The 19604-nt window shown below is 36.5% G+C and overlaps 2 protein-coding genes across 9 annotated transcripts in view; both read left to right on the top strand.

Annotated features, from left to right (window-relative positions):
- nckap1 (NCK-associated protein 1) overlaps positions 1-11602 on the top strand; it is a 50946-nt gene extending 39344 nt beyond the window's left edge. For all 8 annotated transcript variants that reach the window (XM_079881313.1, XM_079881309.1, XM_079881311.1 and 5 more), the window contains 10 exons: positions 137-267; positions 418-515; positions 3070-3163; positions 3950-4032; positions 5728-5808; positions 5880-5973; positions 9261-9377; positions 9528-9637; positions 9765-9854; positions 11389-11602. In XM_079881313.1, coding sequence (XP_079737439.1) covers positions 137-267; positions 418-515; positions 3070-3163; positions 3950-4032; positions 5728-5808; positions 5880-5973; positions 9261-9377; positions 9528-9637; positions 9765-9854; positions 11389-11505 — 1015 coding nt within the window. In that variant the 3' untranslated portion in view covers positions 11506-11602. The remainder of the gene's footprint in view (positions 1-136; positions 268-417; positions 516-3069; positions 3164-3949; positions 4033-5727; positions 5809-5879; positions 5974-9260; positions 9378-9527; positions 9638-9764; positions 9855-11388) is intronic.
- Positions 11603-13993: 2391 nt separating this feature from the next.
- Positions 13994-18204, top strand: frzb (frizzled related protein). The gene is made up of 7 exons (XM_079881315.1): positions 13994-14818; positions 15380-15418; positions 15578-15634; positions 15816-15881; positions 16038-16242; positions 16320-16383; positions 17507-18204. The coding sequence occupies exons 1-7, from the start codon at positions 14362-14364 to the stop codon at positions 17579-17581; spliced, it is 963 nt and encodes a 320-aa protein (XP_079737441.1). The 5' UTR covers positions 13994-14361; the 3' UTR covers positions 17582-18204.
- Positions 18205-19604: the final 1400 nt, after the last annotated feature.

The following is a 19604-nucleotide window of genomic DNA, read 5'->3' as shown; positions in this document are numbered from 1 at the left end:
AGACCTTGATTAGCTGGTTCAGGTGTGTTTAATTAGCATTGGAGCTAAACTCTACAGGACAATGGTCCTCTCAAGAGCTGAGTGTGAGACCACTACCTTAAAGTGAAACATTGGTTTGGTCTTAATCTGTGCACAGGTATCTGGAGACTCTACTGCGGCAGGTTAGCAACGGTCACATCGCTTACTTTCCTGCCATGAAGGCCTTCGTCAACTTGCCCACAGAGAATGAGCTCACCTTCAATGCAGAGGAGTATTCCGACATATCTGGTAAGGGGAAAAAAACATGCCACAAAGACACATTGAATAAAAGATTTCCTTGTTTAGAAACATTCCACAATGTTTTCTTCAGATGGATGTGATTATTTTCACACTCAAAATGCCATAGCACATCTAAACGTTCTTGACTTTGTCTCTCAGAAATGCGCTCACTGTCTGAGCTGCTGGGTCCATATGGGATGAAGTTTCTCAGCGAGAGCCTCATGTGGCACATCTCTTCCCAGGTGGCCGAACTCAAGGTGAGCGATAGGGGTCTCTGAGGTGAAAGGTCACATCATTAGGCTTGTCACAGTTCCAACTTGTTTGCCTTCCTCTGAAAGTTTTCAGAAGCACAGTTCTCCATTGAAGACTGCCTGATCCTCTTTTCAGCAACATGTTAAACAGTGATTCCCACAGTCACATTGACTAACCAGCATGCCCAGACTGAATTTGTGGAATTTTATTAATTTATTTACTTAATTAAGGGTTGGCATCCTTTTTGTCATGAAGTGCCATTTTCAAGTTTCTGAGTTGATCACTGTGCCCACAACCCCCCACCCCACATAAACATATTTTAAATATTCATAATGGCTTACATAGAAACAGAGCTGAACCTTAAATATTTCTGAAGCAATTTTTCATAAAATTTGTTTTACTTTTTTCAAAATTCTATAGTTTGTTCGTTTTCAGGTTTAAATTAGACTTTGAAGAACAGATTTCCAATGGGCCTATTTACACCTGGTCATTCTTGTGTTTTTCCATTTACATTAGGCAACGTAACTTGTGTGTCCGCAAAACTAATATAAATCTAATATTCAATTCCCATGCTATATGCAAATTTAACAGAGTTCATGTCAAATAAAGCAAGAAATGAGCTTAATTTTATTTATCATCAGCTAATTTTAAGATCAAAGACCGCAATTGGAGAAAGAGAGGCATCAGCACTGGTAAGATTTAGTGTGCTACTTTTAATGAAGACGACTGTGTGTTGAGCGTCAGGATGTAACACTGAACTTTCAGTTTCATTTGCAGCAGTTTGCACATCGGCTTGCTGAAGAGATGCTCGGCTACTCCTCTACGGCGATGTGTGCTGCTGTAGCGCTGTCATATCTGGATACCGGGAGCCGTTATAACACGCTCTTGCATGTCTAGCTTTTACCATTTTAGGAGGAATAAAATTTACATTTGTGGCTTCAACAACCAGATGCATTTTGTCCAATTTCATCTGGAATGTGAAAAAATGCCCTCTCTTTCTGTCTTTTCATGATTGGATAGTTATCCGATCAGAGAAAACACATGAAGTGACAAGGCACACATGAACGGTGTTTCCACATGCATTTCGATGTGTGTGGAATATATAAAAGGACTCTGTATACTTGGTTGAATATCTCCGAAATTTACAACATTGACTATGTACCACGGAACAAGCTGTAAGCTGTCAGTCAGTAACTTGTGTACATGTGATGCGCAGTCACGCTAATGGTGTGTCAGAGCTGGGCGCTTTCATTGACTTGTGCAGTTTAATTCTCATACTTTAATATAACAAGCTGTGTTACTATGAGGCATGATTACCTCAAAATGTAGATCTGTATGTTAGGTATGAGGTACTTTATCTGAATGAAATACAAACACCTCTCTTGCTTTTGCTCACGTGCCAGCGATAGGTTGCCAACCCCATCTCTAATGTATTGAAGCTGCAAAAATAATGGTTTTATTGGTCGTACAAAAAGATAGTTCCTCACATGAGTAAAGATGGCAGCATCACATGACCTTAGAACAGGGCTGAGAGTAGCACAATTGGGGATGATGACACACATGATGTGTTGATTTTTGTAAATGATGGACGTTCCAATATTACATAAATCTGAAGAGCTTTCTATGGATTTCTGCAGCCACAGATTCCATGTGGGCCTGCTTACCGGGAACAGTGTTTAGGTAGCACTTCCCCTCAGTTATTGGATAACATTTAGACAACGACAGCTAAGAACTGTCAGCAATGATGGATTAACTGCAACTATGATCAAACCTAAACCAAATCCTACTTTGATTACATTGAAGGCAAAGCCTTCCTCATGAAGTATGAATGGTGTATTGTTTGCACTCCCTGACATAATGATGTAGGAATGAACTTTTTTTCTCTCTTAGCCAGAGCACCTGCATGTAAAGCCCTGGGTTTTTTTATTTTATTTTTCAATATATTTTCTTCAATAATGGTAGTAGGTTTGCAAATACATGATGTATGTAATTGAAACAGCCTTCTGCATTTATAAAAGTTTCTTGAGAAACAAGAGCCAACCAAAGTGTGTGAACACAGGCTTTTAACTTGCAAACTTCTCTCCCTCAGCTGAAAGTAATTTGGAGGAAAAAGAACCAAGTTTCCTATCTGACTCACAATCAGCTGGGGAGTGAAATGGTTTATTTTGCATTTCTATTCTGCGCCATGTTCACCAAAGGACTTTAACGTGAAATATGTTTTCTCTTAGAGCTCAAATTACGCAAATCGTTTGTTGACATGCAAACTCGTGCTCTTGCATTTCTTCACAGTTCCCATCTCAGGTGATTTCATGCAGCTACTGTTCAAAATTGTTCGGCTTTGGTGTTAAAAGTAATGTTCTGGGTTCAAAGTTAAGTTAAATCGACAGTTTGTGCCAACTATCACATTCAGAATATTTTCTGGTAATCAACATTGTCATAAATGCTGTTGTTAGATTGTAATGCCTTTAAAGAGGCATGTAGGTTATTATGTCCTCCCGTGGAAGTATGTACAGACTTTTTTCCTGCTTATTCATCAAACGTCTTTTGTTGCCATTACAGAAACTTGTAGTGGACAATGTCGAGGTTCTGACCCAGATGAGGACCAGTTTCGACAAGCCGGACCATATGGCAGCACTCTTTAAGCGGCTCTCATGTGAGTATCCATTGTGGGACTTTTAATTATATACACTAACTTCAAAAGCTTAGGGTCAGTAAGAATTTTTTTTTTTTTAATTCATACTTTTATTCAGCAAGGATGTAATAAATTGGTCAAAAGTGAAAATAAAAGCATGCTGAAAAAAATGCATCACATTACATTTTTTTAAATAAATAATTTCAACACTAAATGCAATAGAAAACTAAATTCCTTTTTTTTCCCCGCTGATCCAGTTCAGGTGAATCTGCCCATGAACAGCATGTAAAAACAAAGCAAACTGTGTTTGGTCACTTTGTATGTCACTTTTCTTTCTGTCAAAGTGGCAGTTTTGGGCCAGAATTAGCTTTAATGAGAGAAGACTTACATTTTGACATCGTTTTAGAGTCATAATATTGTGAGGCAAGGTCAGAAAAAAAAGGGCATTTTTATTAGAATATTTTAAAAATTGGACATTTCCAGTCATGTCCACTTACCACAGATTGAGAAGCACTGTATTAGACAATAGCTGTTTGGAATTTCATGGTATGATTTGTAGTAACACCCACCCAGCACTCCCCATGGCAGACAGGACCCTCTACAGAGAGCTATTTATGGTATTTGTTATGGGTTGTCCTCATACAATCATGTATTACTAAGCTCAAATGTGAGCAGGAATTTAAAAATCCCTTCTGAGGAATGTGGCCCATATACACACCACCTGCAGACCTATTTTTAGTGGTTCTAAAGGACGAAAATGTCCTATTTTTGGAAGTTATTAATAAGACTTGTCTTCTATTTCTGTAGCGGTTGACAGCGTGCTGAAACGGATGACCATCATCGGTGTGATTTTGTCGTTCCGCTCGCTGGCTCAGGAAGCTCTCAGAGATGTGAGTTGTAATGCAGATATCTTGTCTCGTTTCTCTCACACTCACATGGGCAGCACTTAAATTCAACGGAGGGATGGTGTACATCTCAGAGCTGAGATCTTGCTAATTCCAAAACTGTATTACTATTTTCTACCATGAAACACAGAAGGAGATGTTGGGTAAAATGTTCAAGCTGCAATTTTTCCATAATGCAGGCAGTGATTTGTACAACCAAGCTCCAAAAAGGACAAAAAAGCAGCATATAAGGGTGTACTCACACTAGGTGATCTGAACCGTGCCCGTGCGCGTTTGACCCCCAAAGTCTGGTTTGTTCGCTCTTGGTCTGATCGCTCTGTACCGTGCCCGGGCACAGTTCCTTTAACCTTCCCTGGCCTGCTTGGAAGAGGTGGACCAGAGCATGGTTCATTTGGGCTCGGGTGCGGTACCGATCGCTAACAGCAACGGAGCATGCAACAGCTGTGCACTACTGTCATCAGTACGACAGCAAACATCTTCTATTACAGCTTGGACAGTACACTTTCAATTAACTTAATTAATTTGTGAGTACAGGCCAGTGAGGGAGGGGGGAGGGGGGACAATCGCGCACAAGGCAACCGTGCCTAGTGTGAGTACACTCTAAGTAGTCCATATGACTAAATTCAAAGTCTTTTGATGTCATGTGATGTCTTTGTGTGATGAACAGAGCTTCTTGAAGTTCTCAAATCTCATTTGCATTCTTATATATTCAAATCAGTGTTATTAACTTAAACTAACACTATTAAAAATTAAAAATCATTTTTGTTCATACAAATAAAGCTGAAATAAAACGAAATGTATTATTAGTTGAAAAACTTGAATGAAAATTAGAAATGTTGCCTTTGCAGCTAACTAAAATAAACATTTAAGTCAAAGTACTACCATTAAACAAACTAAAACTGAAAAAAAAAAAGCAAAATTTTATTACAGACCATTTTATTAGTTTTAAATATATATATATATATATATATAAAGCCCATAATATAATTATTAAAACATTTAAAACTAAAATTAAATTAAAATGAAAAATATAAAAATGAAAGCTAATTTATAATATTAATAAATACTATAATAGTGTATAAATTATGTTTAAAATTACAATGATTCAAATATGTCACCTGAAGATGCATCAGGTTTGGTTGTCACGTGTCACATGACAAGTTTGAATATGAAGTTTGAATCAATGTTAAATGATAATTGACTTTTTTTGCCCATTTACAATCATATGTTCATATATATCATATGGTTTTAGAAGACTTGTTGGAATATAGTAATATAGACCAGTGGTTCTCAACTCCAGTCCTCGGGACCCGCTGCTCTGCACATTTTGTATGTCTCCCTTATTTAACACAAGAGACTCCATGAACTGAACTGAGTGTGTCAGATAAGAGAGACATACAAAATGTGCAGAGCAACGGGTCCCGAGGACGAGTTGAGAACCACTGATATAGACTATAATTTAATGTTTTTGTGTGCTTTTTGGAGTTTGGTGGCATAAATCGCTATCAACTTTTATTGTAAGGAAACAAGCAGCTCAGACATTCTTCTGACTTTCGTGTTTGAAGGAAGACAAAATAATATGGCATTGGAATGAGGTTGAGGTTGACAGTTAGCTATTCCTTTGTTTGGAAAAGTTGTTGCACAAATGAGCTCTAATCACAGATGTGTCCTTTTCTCCAGGTGCTGTCCTGCCACATTCCCTTCCTGGTGAGCTCCGTGGAAGACTTCAAAGACCACATTCCTCGTGAAACTGACATGAAGGTAGGTGACTTTGAGGCTTGCTGTTGGCCGTAACAATTGGCCGCTGGACCTGAAATTCTCCTTTTTCTCAGGTTGCCATGAACGTGTATGAGCTGTCTTCTGCCGCAGGCCTGCCCTGTGAGATCGACCCTGCTCTTGTAGTGGCTCTGTCTTCACAGAAGTCTGGTAAGTTGTTTAAGACCATTTGAAATGGCAATGCACATCAGGCCATTTTGATCCCAGATGCAATCTTTTTTTCTTTTCTTTTTTTTTGTGCATCAAAAATAAAAACACTAGCTTTCAAAAGTTTGGGGTCAGTAAGAATTTTTATGTGAAAGATAATTCTCAGTGAATGATAATTGAAATTTCAACCCATTTACTCACACAATCATATGTTCATGTATATCATATGGCTTTAAAAGGCTGGGAATTAGTGTTAATTTTGTCAGCTATTTTCAATTTAGTCTTAGTCATGTGTCACTTTTTTTAGTTTTTATCATATTTAGTCAACATTGTCCTGTTTTTGTTTAGTCTAGTTTTAGTTGACTAAATGTCTGAGCATCTAGTCACTATAATCTGAGTCACCTTTTCGTCAAGCTGCATAATGTTTAAATTAATAATCCCAATAATTTTGCTCAACATTATAATCTATTATAATTAATAGAAATGTATTTTTACATTTCATTAGGATTATTGCACTCTCACCTATAAGCACAAATCAAGAGAATGTCGACCCATACGCCTCGTTTATTTTACCTCATCTAGTTTCCTGATTTATCATAGGCTATAGGCCTACTGGTAAAATAAGAAACTTCTCTCAAAAATTAAAACAGTGAAATTCCTAGTTAGTCCAATAATTCCAAATTATGTTCATGTTTTTCTATTAAAACAACAGCAAAAAAGACTTTATCGTCACACAAAGATTTCATTTAAGCAGGAAATATTAATTGGAGCTCAGCTCGCTAAAAGCAGCTAACTGGTCTGTGTTTTCAGATCATCCATGCTTCTTCAGTGTAGAAAGAGAGCGTGCGCATGGTTGCCAGATTGCAAATATTAATTAAAACAACGGGTAGAAAACGTGTTCTTTTAATAAAAAAGCTCTGATTGGGGATTTAAATTCTTGAAATCTGGCAATCGTTAGCATGAAAGCTCGTAGTGGCTTGTTAAAAACAGTCTGTGATGTTTTGTCATCTCTTTTGTTTGACAAAAACAAAGTGATTTTGATCAAGTTTTTATTTTTTAACTACATTTTAGTCGTCTTTTTTCGACAACGATATTGCATGTTGATATTGTCACAGTTCCGTTAATGACGTTGGTGTCTTCTCGTCTTAGTTAAAAAAATATATATATTATTCACTACTTATATAGTGCAGAAATCATTTATTTCAGACCATTCAAAATGGCAATGCACATCAGGCCATTTTGATCCCAGATGCAACTGTTAAATCCCTTTACCAAGGGAAGTTGTTTGGTTTTGGCCTCCTAAGAAAGTGCAGATATGCATCAGGTGTTTTCGCTCTAGATTTGTTAGAACAGTGAACGTCCACTTTTGGATTGCTCCTTTTATCAGCATTTGCCACAAAATACGTAGTTACCAAAGTGTGACGTCGGTGTGCACACACTTGAAAGAAAAGTTGAACAGGAATTCTTTTTTCCAAAGTGCACTTTGATGCTCACATCTAAAGACCATTTTATGCCAAATGATTTACCAGAAATCCCTGTATTAAGACCTTGGATGCAAGCAAGCTAGCTGGCTGTAAAAAAAAAAAAAAAAACATTTGGTCTGTGCTGAAACGTTAAGTGGTATCACATGCTTTATATCAATCTGGTCAAGTACTTCAGCGTTAGGATGCTCGCTTGCACTGTGATTACGGTGTAACCTCACACTATAATACACACTCAAAAACATGCATTACATCCACACCCATGTTCACGTTGGTCACAGTATCAGTTCACCATGTCTTATTATTTCTGTGGTGAATGATTTCACAAGAAAGTTTAAAACCTCACATGGCCAGGCCTATCTTAACCACAACCTCAAGAGTTAAAAATAATAAAAAATATATGTGTATAGCAGATCTGCCCTTTAGTGTCTCATGAGAGCTGTTTTCAGTGTTGAGGAGTAGCTAACTAAAAGTGACATGTGACAGTACTCAGCTCTTTTCGAAACAGCGTCACTTTACCAGTAACGCTACTTTTTTGTGTAAATATGTACTTGCGTTTTTTGGTTTACTAATGCAGCTTTACAGCCAAGCAAACTGAGGCGATAATTTAATATTTTTAACATTTTTTAATCGGTTCATTCAGTAGACTGGTTCAAAAAAATGTATTGATTCGTTGTTTAATGGGAAATATTTAGGTAAATGCTGCTGTTTGTCACTATTGTTTTTGACTCAGTTCTATGAATTTTATTTAGCAAGGATGCATTAAATTGAACAAAAGTGACACTTAAGTCATTTATAATTTTACAAAAAGATTTTTATCTAAATTAAATTCTTTTGAACTTTACAGTTTACACAAAATATCAAGCAGCACAAGCCATCATCGATGATGATAATAATAAATCAGCATATTAGAATGATTTCTGAAGCATCATGTGACACTGAATACTGGAGTTACGATGCTGCAAATTCAGCTTTGCATCACAGGAATAGATAACAGTTTTCTGTTTTAATATATTTAAAAAAATTAGTTTTAAATTGCAATAATAATTCACAATATTGCATATTTTTTTTACTGTATTTTTGATCAAATAACAATAAAATATATAAAAAATATATATATTATAAAATCTTACCAAGCCCAAACTTTTGAATAGGAGCAAATGTAAAATTATAATTGCACTACATTGCACTAAAGTTATCATTAAACTCGTATATTAAACTTATTATATATTATGTTATACTTAAAATGATCTTGTCATGTTGTCAAGTAGCTTCCGTCACACTACTGTTTTCAGATGCATTTGTCCAGCATTGCTTATCAAACCTTCATCAGGCATTAGAGCCAGTTCGAGGAATCCGCTTCCTGAGAAGGGCCTTGTGCACTTTAAACACCTCATACCGCACAGCAGTTCTCTCCAATTGAGCAAAGCTCTCCGGTGAACAGCTTTCATTTTCTCAGAGCAGCCCAGAGCCTCCAGGGCCTCTTGGCCAGCTCCAATGTTGTTGTTCTATTCCCCTGATGGTTAAATCCAAACGTCTTCTGTTTACTATCTAAATAGCGATTCAACTAAAACTAGACTTAATTGAATCACACCCAAATGCTGTTGCACTAATAACATAAATAAGAGTTCACTTTTTGGACATTAGTGCCGTTTGTCTTGGCTCTTCACGGAGATTTTCAGACACTGTCCAAAGAGAGAAATGTAATCGCTGCAATTTCCCTGCTGTCTCACAATGGCAACACATCAGTACTTCTCCCGAGTTGCCTTAAGGAAAACTCATGAACTCAATTCTTCTGGTTTGTAACAGAAAATATTAGCCCAGAGGAAGAGTACAAGATCGCCTGCCTGTTGATGGTCTTCGTGGCCGTTTCCATGCCGACCCTGGCCAGCAACGTGATGTCGCAGTACAGTCCCGCAATAGAAGGTACCAATTTTTGCATTTCAGACTCGCGCTGAACCGCTGCGAATGAAATCAGATTATATCTGTGCTGTTTGAACTGCGGTCCGCTGGAACGACGCGTTTTAATGTGCTTGACATTTATCGTGTGTGTTAACTCTCTATAAATCTTTTAAGGTCACTGCAACAACATTCACTGTCTGGCTAAAGCGATAAACCAGATTGCCGCTGCTCTGTTCACTATCCACAAGGGCAGCATAGAGGATCGCCTAAAAGAGTTCCTTGCCGTAAGTAACAGTATTAGCTGTAATTGTCCTAAATCCTGGCTTATAGGTGTTTCTGTTCAATACTTTTACTCTACAACATGTCAACAATAAATACTCCATTTATGCAAATCCTGTAATTCTTCCCCAGCTCGCCTCCTCCAGCCTGCTGAAGATTGGACAGGAGACGGATAAAACCACTACACGGAACAGGGAGTCTGTTTACCTGCTTCTGGACATGGTGAGTGAATCCTAAAGAGAGAGCGCTTCATGATGGTGTGCAACAGTGGAGTTGCAGAAGTGAAAATCATTTTCTCCATAGACAGAAACATCCATTTTTAATGATCATGCATTAATCTTTCAAGACAGACTTTGAGGTTTTCAATGATATATTTTAGGCTATATACTTCTGTAATTGTGCAGTGTAATTAATTAATTGCCAAATTCATGGTGAAGAATTACACTGGCCATAATCCTAAAGAGAATTCCACTCTCCGATGTGACTCGCTGATTAACTACCATAGTACGATGCAGAGATGCATAGATGTTGAAGAGGCATCTAGTCTCAACTGTTTCCCGAAACTGTTGTAACACGGTTTGGGAATGTTCGTTGGAACTATGGTTTTGAGAAATGGCAAATCGTTGAACTGTAACGACAGAACTTGCGAGCATAGTTGGCTAATGATGCTTTCTGGAAACGCACCCATTTATGTTACCAACTAAACAGAAATCACTGCCTGACAAATGATGGGATTAAGTCGGTTTTCCCTACACTTCAAACTACATTCATTTGGGGAAAAATAATCTATTTCAAATAAATGCTGTTGTTTCTATTCATCAAAGAATCCTGGAAAAATGTATCACAGTTTCCAGGAAAATATAAAGTAGCAGAACTATTTTCAGTATTAATGAAATAATAAATGTTTCTTGAGCAGCAAATCAGCATATTAGAATGATTTCTGGAGGATCATGTGACACTGAAGACTGGAGTAATGATACTGAAAATTCAGCTTTGCATCACAGGAATAAATTACTTTTTAAAATGTATTCAAATAGAAAAATACGATTTTAATAATATTTAACAATATTATTATTTTTAATCAAATAAATGCAGCATTGGTGAGCATAAGAAGCTTTTTTTTTTTTCAAATGGAAAAAATTGCAGTAAATTTAAATAGTTTTTATGCTTATCAGTGACTGAAGTCGATAGTTTTATATCGTAACGTTGCAGTGCTTTATGGGATAAGTAGTTAATTCCCTCAGAAGTGATATGAAGAACAGTCTTGTCTTTCTTGTTTTCATATACTTTGTTGGTTTGAACCAAATGCTGTTATATTATGATTGATCTCACAGCGAATTGGTTTGGTTCAAGGCTTAGAACTAAAGATTGTTTTGAAATCCCGATGGAAAAAATTAATGCGGAAAAATACTTCAGAGAACCAAGCCAACTGAAAAAGTGGGCAGCAACTTTGTTGCGCTCCATATTTCCATCTTTAGTCCATAAGCATCTGATGACTGGGAAAATGTGCTAAGGGCTGTTTCTGTTGTTTGTATGTGAGAGTCACGCAGCTCTTTTGATCTGTAAGGCTTGTGTGGGATTTGTCCGTGGGATTCTTCACTCTTTGAAGCGTAATCTGCAGGATGCACTGAATTAGGCTGTAATGGAAAGCTAGGAGTTTTTTTTTTTTTATCAGACTGAGCCCACATGTGTCAGTTTCAGTAGAACATCCCAATCACCCTGAGATCTGTTCTGAAAGTGATTTGTTTTTGTCTAGATCGTTCAAGAATCACCATTCCTCACCATGGACCTCTTGGAATCCTGCTTCCCGTACGTCCTGCTCCGGAACGCCTACCATGCTGTATACAAGCAGTCGGTGTCTTCTTCCGCATAAGAGTTCCTGTGCGAAGAGCACTCGAGGGGCGGATACTTCAACCCTCATTCCATATTCCTCCGTAGGATTCTCCAATGTTATAGTCTTACCAGTTCAAGACTTTTAATGGGATCAAATCTTTTATAACACTGAATTAAGAGGGGGAAAAAAGGAAAAAATTATTTGATTATTGTCCACTTACAATAATCGAATTTGATCCCAGGGACTAGTGACACTAATTACCTTTTTTCTTTTTTTTTTCTTCTTTTTTTTTTTTCTTTTTTTTTGGTTTGTGTTTTAATTTGCAATGGTTAAACATGGAAACAAACACATTAAATAGTGAATTGTGTGTGGTGGGATGTGGGGGGAGGGCAGGGGTGAATTGTTAAAAACTCATACATCATGCTAAATGCTTGTTACGATGACAGATGCCTCTATGAAACAGTGATTCTTTTTTTGATGTTGTTCTAGATCTAATCTGTGTGGGTTACTGCGTGCTTTCTCTCTCTCTCCCTCCCTGTGAATTTGCATTGATTTTCATTACACTTTGTGTTCCTTTGACATACTTGCCAAATTAATAGATATAACATCTCATTTGGATTGAAAAGGCAGAATTGTGCATAACTACATGGTATAAAAGCAACCTAGTGTTGTTTGTACAAAGCATAGTATAATTTTTTAACTAACTTTCATTGACACTCCATTGTACCTGTCTGTGAGCTATAATAAACATTCTTACATATTTATTGAATGTTTATCAGTTGTTTCCCCTTCCTCTCCCTTAACTGGTTTTATATGTTTTGGATTTTTTGGAAATGACAATGTATCTTCCATAACATGAATAAACATCAGGTCATATGCCGTTTGACTGGTCCACTTTAATGCTGTTTAGTGATATAAATGTATTTTTTTAGATCATAATTACAGCCAGCAGGTTTCTGATGAAATATCAGGAAAATTGTTCTTTTGAGTCGATACTTTTTATAATAATTAGGTCAAACCAATTCACATATCTTTCCCAAGTTATTTAACAGATTCTTCTTGATGTGTGAACAGAGTGGAAACCCTGAAACCGGTAGCATCTGTGATTTTTGACGTATTATGCAGGAAAATGAAAAATGGCTTCGAAAACCAGCATTTTACTATTCTGTTTAAGTCCAAGCTGTAAGAACATTGCTGAAATTCTTTGATCACAGGCCGCTCATCTAAATCTTCTCACATAAACTGAGCCAAAGGGCACAGGGTTTGTGCAGATGTTTTAAAAGGCTGTATATTTACTTTTAAGGACTTGTTTCCACCTTTTGTTTAGGCTTTTTAGCTTCACATTTCAATTGTATGTGACCCTTTTTGGCGTAGAGATAAAACCAAATTATTATGTTTCTGCTGAGAGGGAAAAAACATATTTCCTCGGGTGTGATGACAGTACATTTTTAATTAAGCGCTGTGCATGCATAACGATTTGCTAAAGCTTTTCTAGATTGTCTCCCTCTCCTAATATATTGATATATTTGGTGCACAGCGACACTATGTCAGGGGTTATATCTTCTGGTGGATAGATATCACTTCGTTAATTTGCTTAATAGAGCTCTTTACAATCCTAAAACCTAGAAGAGAATTAGCAGGGTACTTTCGCGCGATGAGTTCCCTCAGGAGTTTCTAATTGTTGTGTTTTTTTTTTATAGCATAGCAGTTTTTCGATTTTAGTAAATTAACATTTCTTAACATTCTTTCTCATTTTGTTGTGCAACATCAGTCATATACAGAGATGCTGCTATAAAAAAGACTATAAACGGCTGTCTGATCATGTACTCGCATCCTTATGGTAGTTTTTCTGTAGTAGCCTAACTTGCTAGCAACTAGAATTTTTCAAAAACCATGTCTGAGGTATGGATGTGTACTTTGTTATAAAACGCGAAATGAATGTTAAACAATCACAACACATTAGCAACACACTCATTGTAGCCTACTCAGAAATCAAACACTGCTTTGCTAAAAACATTCCTTGGCAAATTAGCCTTCAGGTAGGCTATAGCCAACGAGTTGATTAAACGGATGAATAATGAAAATTTGTGCCCTTAAAATTTGTATCATGATGCAATTTTATTAGCAATAAAGCGCTTTAGAAATGTCTCTATATTTTATTATGTCAAACATTCCTATGGCTTACGAAAACATCAGTTCATTAAGCCTAACGTTATCAGCACGTGCTTTTGTAAATGGACTACAAAAACATGTAAATTTCTAATTGCTTTTACCTTATTGTAGTTCCCTAATAAACACAGCCCGATGTTTATTAGAAGTCTGCCTTTAAATTAACACCACCTTATGTCCACAACTCTATTTGTGTACTATTTTACTTGTTCAAATAGCGCTTTTATCTTGGCTAAAGTAATTTACGGCAGCAGTAAGTCAACAGTCTTGATGGCGCAACAGGAGACTGAAGTGATGGAGAAGGAGGTGCTTCTTCTTGTCCCCAGCCCACCTCCTCTCCTCTTATTCCTCCTCCTCCAGTCGCTTTCTGTCAGCAGGAGCTGGAGGAGAGATCAGTTCACCAGCGCGCGCTCCTGAAGCGAGGAACCCCACGACTCATCTCGCGCGTCACCATTTCCACGAGAGAATTTTTTTATTATTATTTATTTATTTCACCTCCATTTCAGCGAGAGTTTAAAACGGTGAGATTCCCTTATCCGTGTTTTTGATGCAATACTTCAGTATGGTGAAGTTAGTTTGAGAAACTTTGTTTTGGGGAGCTTTTACGCGCAAGAGTCTCCAGCTCTCCAGAAGATCTCCGCATGTCCTTGGTGAATCATAACTAGCTTCTTCTCTCAATTGTGTGTTTTTTTTAAAACATTTTTTATCACACACACATACAAAAAGATGTTTTCCTACGAGATGTTCATCTGCGTCCTGGCCATCGCCTGTCTTCTGGAGATCCCCCGAGGCACCTCGGCCGCGTCCTGCGAGCCCATCCGCATCCCCATGTGCAGGTCCATGCCGTGGAACATGACCAAGATGCCCAACCACCTTCATCACAGCACGCAGGCCAACGCCGTGCTCGCCATCGAGCAGTTTGAAGGGCTCCTGGGCACCCAGTGCAGCCCGGACCTGCTGTTCTTCCTATGCGCCATGTACGCGCCCATATGCACCATCGATTTCCAGCACGACCCCATCAAGCCCTGCAAGTCCGTGTGCGAGCGGGCCAAGTGCGGCTGCGAGCCGGTCATGAAGAAGTACAACCATACGTGGCCGGAGAGTCTGGCCTGCGAGGAGCTGCCCGTGTACGACCGAGGAGTCTGCATCTCACCTGAGGCCATAGTCAAGGCAGAGGGGCCAGGTCATTTATGACTTATGCTATTTATTTATTTATTCTATGTATTATTATTTTTATATACGGAAAATTCTGGTAAATAGGGATTCTCAGTGGCAAAATGTACACAAATGTATCCTTTATAAATGTACTTATATATAATGTAGATACAGATTTTATTGTATGCATAGTATGTAATGTGTAAATTATTATTATTAATATATAGGATGAGCTCAGGTAAATTGGAGCACATTTGTTTGTAGTTTCAATGTCAAAAAGTGGACCAGCTTATATTATATTTATATACTTTATTATATTATATTATATTATATTATATTATATTATATTATATTATATTATATTATATTATATTATATATATTGAAAGGTGAATTCAGCACTTTTGACAGTCATCTTAGTCTCCAGAGTGGCTCAATTTACATGGATTCACCCTATATTCAAATAATTGAGTGATTATTAATTGTATGTATAGTTTATAATATTTACTGTATCATTGTTTTTAATATCTGTAATCATTACCATCAGTGAAATTCCGTGAAAATAATCCTTGAACATTTCTTCCCTAAAGATAATCCTTACTATCAAGACCCTTCAAAATGTAATCCTGGTAAGAATTATTTTGATATTTTGTTTTGAAAATGTGTTTAATATTGCAGATTTAAAGAGGTTTATTTTAGAATAAATATCTAGAAACTTGATAGTTTAGAGATCAAGAAAAGAATGAAATGCAAGTTGAACACTAAACTCAGTCCTGGTTCTTGTACAGAGGGAAACCCAGACTTCCCGATGGATTCACACAATGCCAACTGCAAAGGAGCTAATGGTATACTATTTAAGCATCATTACTGTTTACAGTATTTATATGCATATTTTTTGTTTTTGTTTTAGTGCATAATTCAGAATGAATATTGTATAGCATATAAGTGTTGTATAGTCTATTTTGCTCTTTAGATATAAAATGAATAAATAAATAAATTAAATATATAATACCTTTACTTTTACAGATCGGTGCAAATGCAAGTCTTTGAGACTTGGTCAAAAGACATATTCAAAGAACAATTACAATTATGGTAAGGCCTGGATGGTATTTTTGTGTAAAGTTCTCGAAAGTCTCAAATTGTTTTGTTTTTTTTGTTTTTTTGCTTTGTATTTCTTACACAATCTCTTTCTTTCCTTAACAGCAAGTTAAAACTGAAAGTGCTTTTTGTCACTGTTTCTTTTTGCAGTCATCCGGGCAAGAGTGAAAGAAATAAAGACTAGAAATCATGACCTGAGCGCCATCGTGGAGGTCAAAGACGTTCTGAAGTCTTCTCTGGTCAACATCCCTCGAGACATCGTCACTCTTTATTATAACTCTGGGTGTCTGTGTCCTCCACTAGCAGCCAATGAGGAATACATCATCATGGGTTATGAAAACGAGGAAAGGTCCAGGTAAAGCTTGATCGATGTGATTGATCGGATATTGTGGATTATATTCCTGCTGTCATAATCAATCGTTTCTCCAACAGACTGCTGCTCATTGATGGATCCATTGCACAGAAGTGGAAAGACAAAATGGGACGGAAAGTGAAGGTACATGATATGAACGCATGGAAATAACATACGCCGGCCAAAACACAGAGCGGCCCAAAAACTATTTAGATACTAAATGTCATTGCATGACATGCAAAATATCAAATCGATAGGGTTTGCAATCAATTGAACCAGTTTTGCTCAATACGTTTTAATCAACCGGCCTGAAGGTGATTTTTAGTGGATGAGTGAAGTCAGTTCTCCTCAAGTTCACTCAAGTATCCTAAGAAAGTAACCACAGGTATAGAGATTTCACAACAAGAAAATATATTCATTTTATTCATATATTTATTTATATTGAAAATAAATAAATCAAAGATTGCAGAAGAAAAACATTTCCTTTCTAGATTTTGTGGCCATATATATAAACTTTGACTTCTTTTTGAAAATTATAAAAGTTTTAAAATAATAAAATAATCTATAATTTAAGCATTTAAAATAATCTAATATAACAAAATGTATATATTTTAAGTGTCCATATATATATATATATATATATATATATATATATATAATATATATATATATATATATATATGGACACTTAAAATATATACATTTATATATATACATATATATATATATATATACATACATGCATACATATATACATACATACATACATATTTCTTGATTATTATAGCCTACACACACATAAAAATCCATTCCTACATACAAAAAAGTTTATTACATATATGCGGTTTTTGTGGACATAATATCTAGCATGTAAATATATATTTTCTTCTGCAAACTTTGACTTCTTTTAGAAAATTATAAAAACGAACATCTTAAAATGTTATTATAAAAAAAACTTCTTTATGTGAATCTAAATATCTAATCTAAATCTAACCTAATATATATATATACACAGTACATAGACAATTATATGCAAATATATATATATTATTTTATTTTATTTTTTGGCCATAATGTCCATAGGAAGGACATATGTTTTTATTTTGCAAACTTTGGCATGGAATAAAGTATTGTTAATTTCTGGGTTCTATGCCTCTGACCAGCTGACATAAAATCTAACACTGTAGAGCCTTTGAATGAGCGTATGGAAAGAGGCCCCTGATGCGGAGGGCAATGGGAAGTGACTAATGTTTTATGTGTTTGCCAGCGCTGGGACCAGCTTTTGCGTGAGCAGAGCCGAGCAAACTCAGGCAGGAGCAACACGAGACGGAGCCGCCACTAACTGTCCTCGGAAAAACCACACGGACAAGCCCGAGGAGCAGAAGAGGGTCATGAATCTGAAAAATTGCACTATTGTACTTTTTTTTGTTTGTTTTTCATTTTTGGCTGAGACTGTTTTTTTTTTTTAGTTGTTGCTTTAAGTTTTATTGTTGTTCTATTCTCATAAACAAAATGTTGCCTTTGCACAAACAAAATGTTGGTTTGACATTGCTTTGTATACTTGTTGGGAGAGGGTTGGCGAGTGTCGGGCAGGGTTCGCCCATGAACGGGAGGGAGGAATATTATTCTAGCGCCGTTGAGGTGGAGAGCCACGGAGATGCCAGTGTGCTTTGACATGACGCAGCGCTACGTTGAGCTCTCTGCGTACAAAGGCAACAAACACACTCTCATCACGAACAGCAGCTCCGCTGAATTTCCCCCTCAGGAGGTTTAAACGTTCTTCGGAAGAACAATGAACAGTGTGGTCGGAGAGAGAGAGAGAGAGAAAGAAAGAGAGAGAGAATCCTTTTGGCAGAAGCACAAAGACATCAAGATGATCCAAGACTAGGAGTGTAACATTATCGTGGACGACGGAAACAAGCTGTTGGGCTTTCTGAATGATGTTCATTTAAAAAAAAAGATAAAGCATTTTACGTGATAATTCCTGTAGTTCTGTTCTCTCTTAGATATGCTTGATCTTAAATGTCATTCTTGGGAAGGCGTTGCATTTAAAGTGTCATGCAATGGAAACTGCTACAAACTGTACATACTGCTTCAGAGTCCATTATTCAGTCTATAACTCTGTTGTTACACACATCTGGCTGATGACATGTCCATGTTATATTTGTATGCATTGTTAATGTCATTAGATCTGTAAACAGACATTCTGTCTTCCAAGACAAACGAGAACAATTCTTCACTGTGTTTCGGTTCAAGTAAAGATGTTTAATCTTATTCGAGTGTGACATGTATTTATTTTTATTTACACGTAAGTATCATATTCATTTCAGCATCCTTATTAAGAGGTTGCGGACTGCTCTGAAATCAAAACTGACCATTTTTACTTATTTAAGGTTAAAATGGGTAATTTCTACTACACATTTGGGAATTACAAAAAGACAATGACTGTTTTCAAGCGGGTTTCCTGACCTGAAAACTCCCCTCGTCTTCCTTTGGCCATTGGTCCCTGGATAGAGAGCAGACCTGGAGCCAGTCCAAACTAGATTTGTGAAGCATTCCTGCTGTCAGGGAAAGAGAGAGTCTCTGTTTATGCTTCTCAATGCTGCGGGTCAGTATAGGGCCCGTGATCTACAGTAATAGAGTCCTACAGACTCACTCCTGAGAGCTGCTGCTGACCCCACGTCCACCAGCACAGGTATAGACTGCGACAGAGAGCGTGTTTAGTGCCCACAAATACCACAAAAACATACTGTAAGAGAGTTTTAAAGGAACATGAAATGTATTTGACACGGTTTACTTTTTGTAATGCATGTTCCTGCTCTTATTGTGCATGATTCATCAGTGCCCGTTATTCTACAGTATATAAAACATAACTTTGTAGTCTTTACCATTTTCAAGTTTAAAGTTGGCATCAAGGTATTTATTATTAACTAAAACCATAACAATTATTTTTTGAAACAAAATGTTGACATAAACATAAAAGTTTGTAATCTATCTATCTATCTATCTATCTATCTATCTATCTATCTATCTATCTATCTATCTATCTATCTATCTATCTATATATATATATATACACACACACATATATATATATACATATATGTATACATAAATACATACTGTACATACACATATATGTATGATGATGATTAATTGTGATACTTAAACTAAATAAACTAAAACTGATTAATAAAAAATATTTAGATATATTTAAAAAAAACTGTAAAAATGACATAAACACAACAAAATCAGTAAAACTAACTAGAATTCAAGTGAAAATATAAAAGTAAGTTGTATTTTAACATATTAACAAAAATCAACAGTATCAATCATATATGACAATGAAAAGATATAAAGGAATG

Source organism: Squalius cephalus (genome assembly GCF_949319135.1).
Source record: "Squalius cephalus genome assembly, chromosome: 9".
Lineage (NCBI taxonomy): Eukaryota > Metazoa > Chordata > Actinopteri > Cypriniformes > Leuciscidae > Squalius > Squalius cephalus.
Note: the sequence above shows the minus strand (reverse complement) of the source record. Positions and strands in the feature narration are given on the sequence as shown.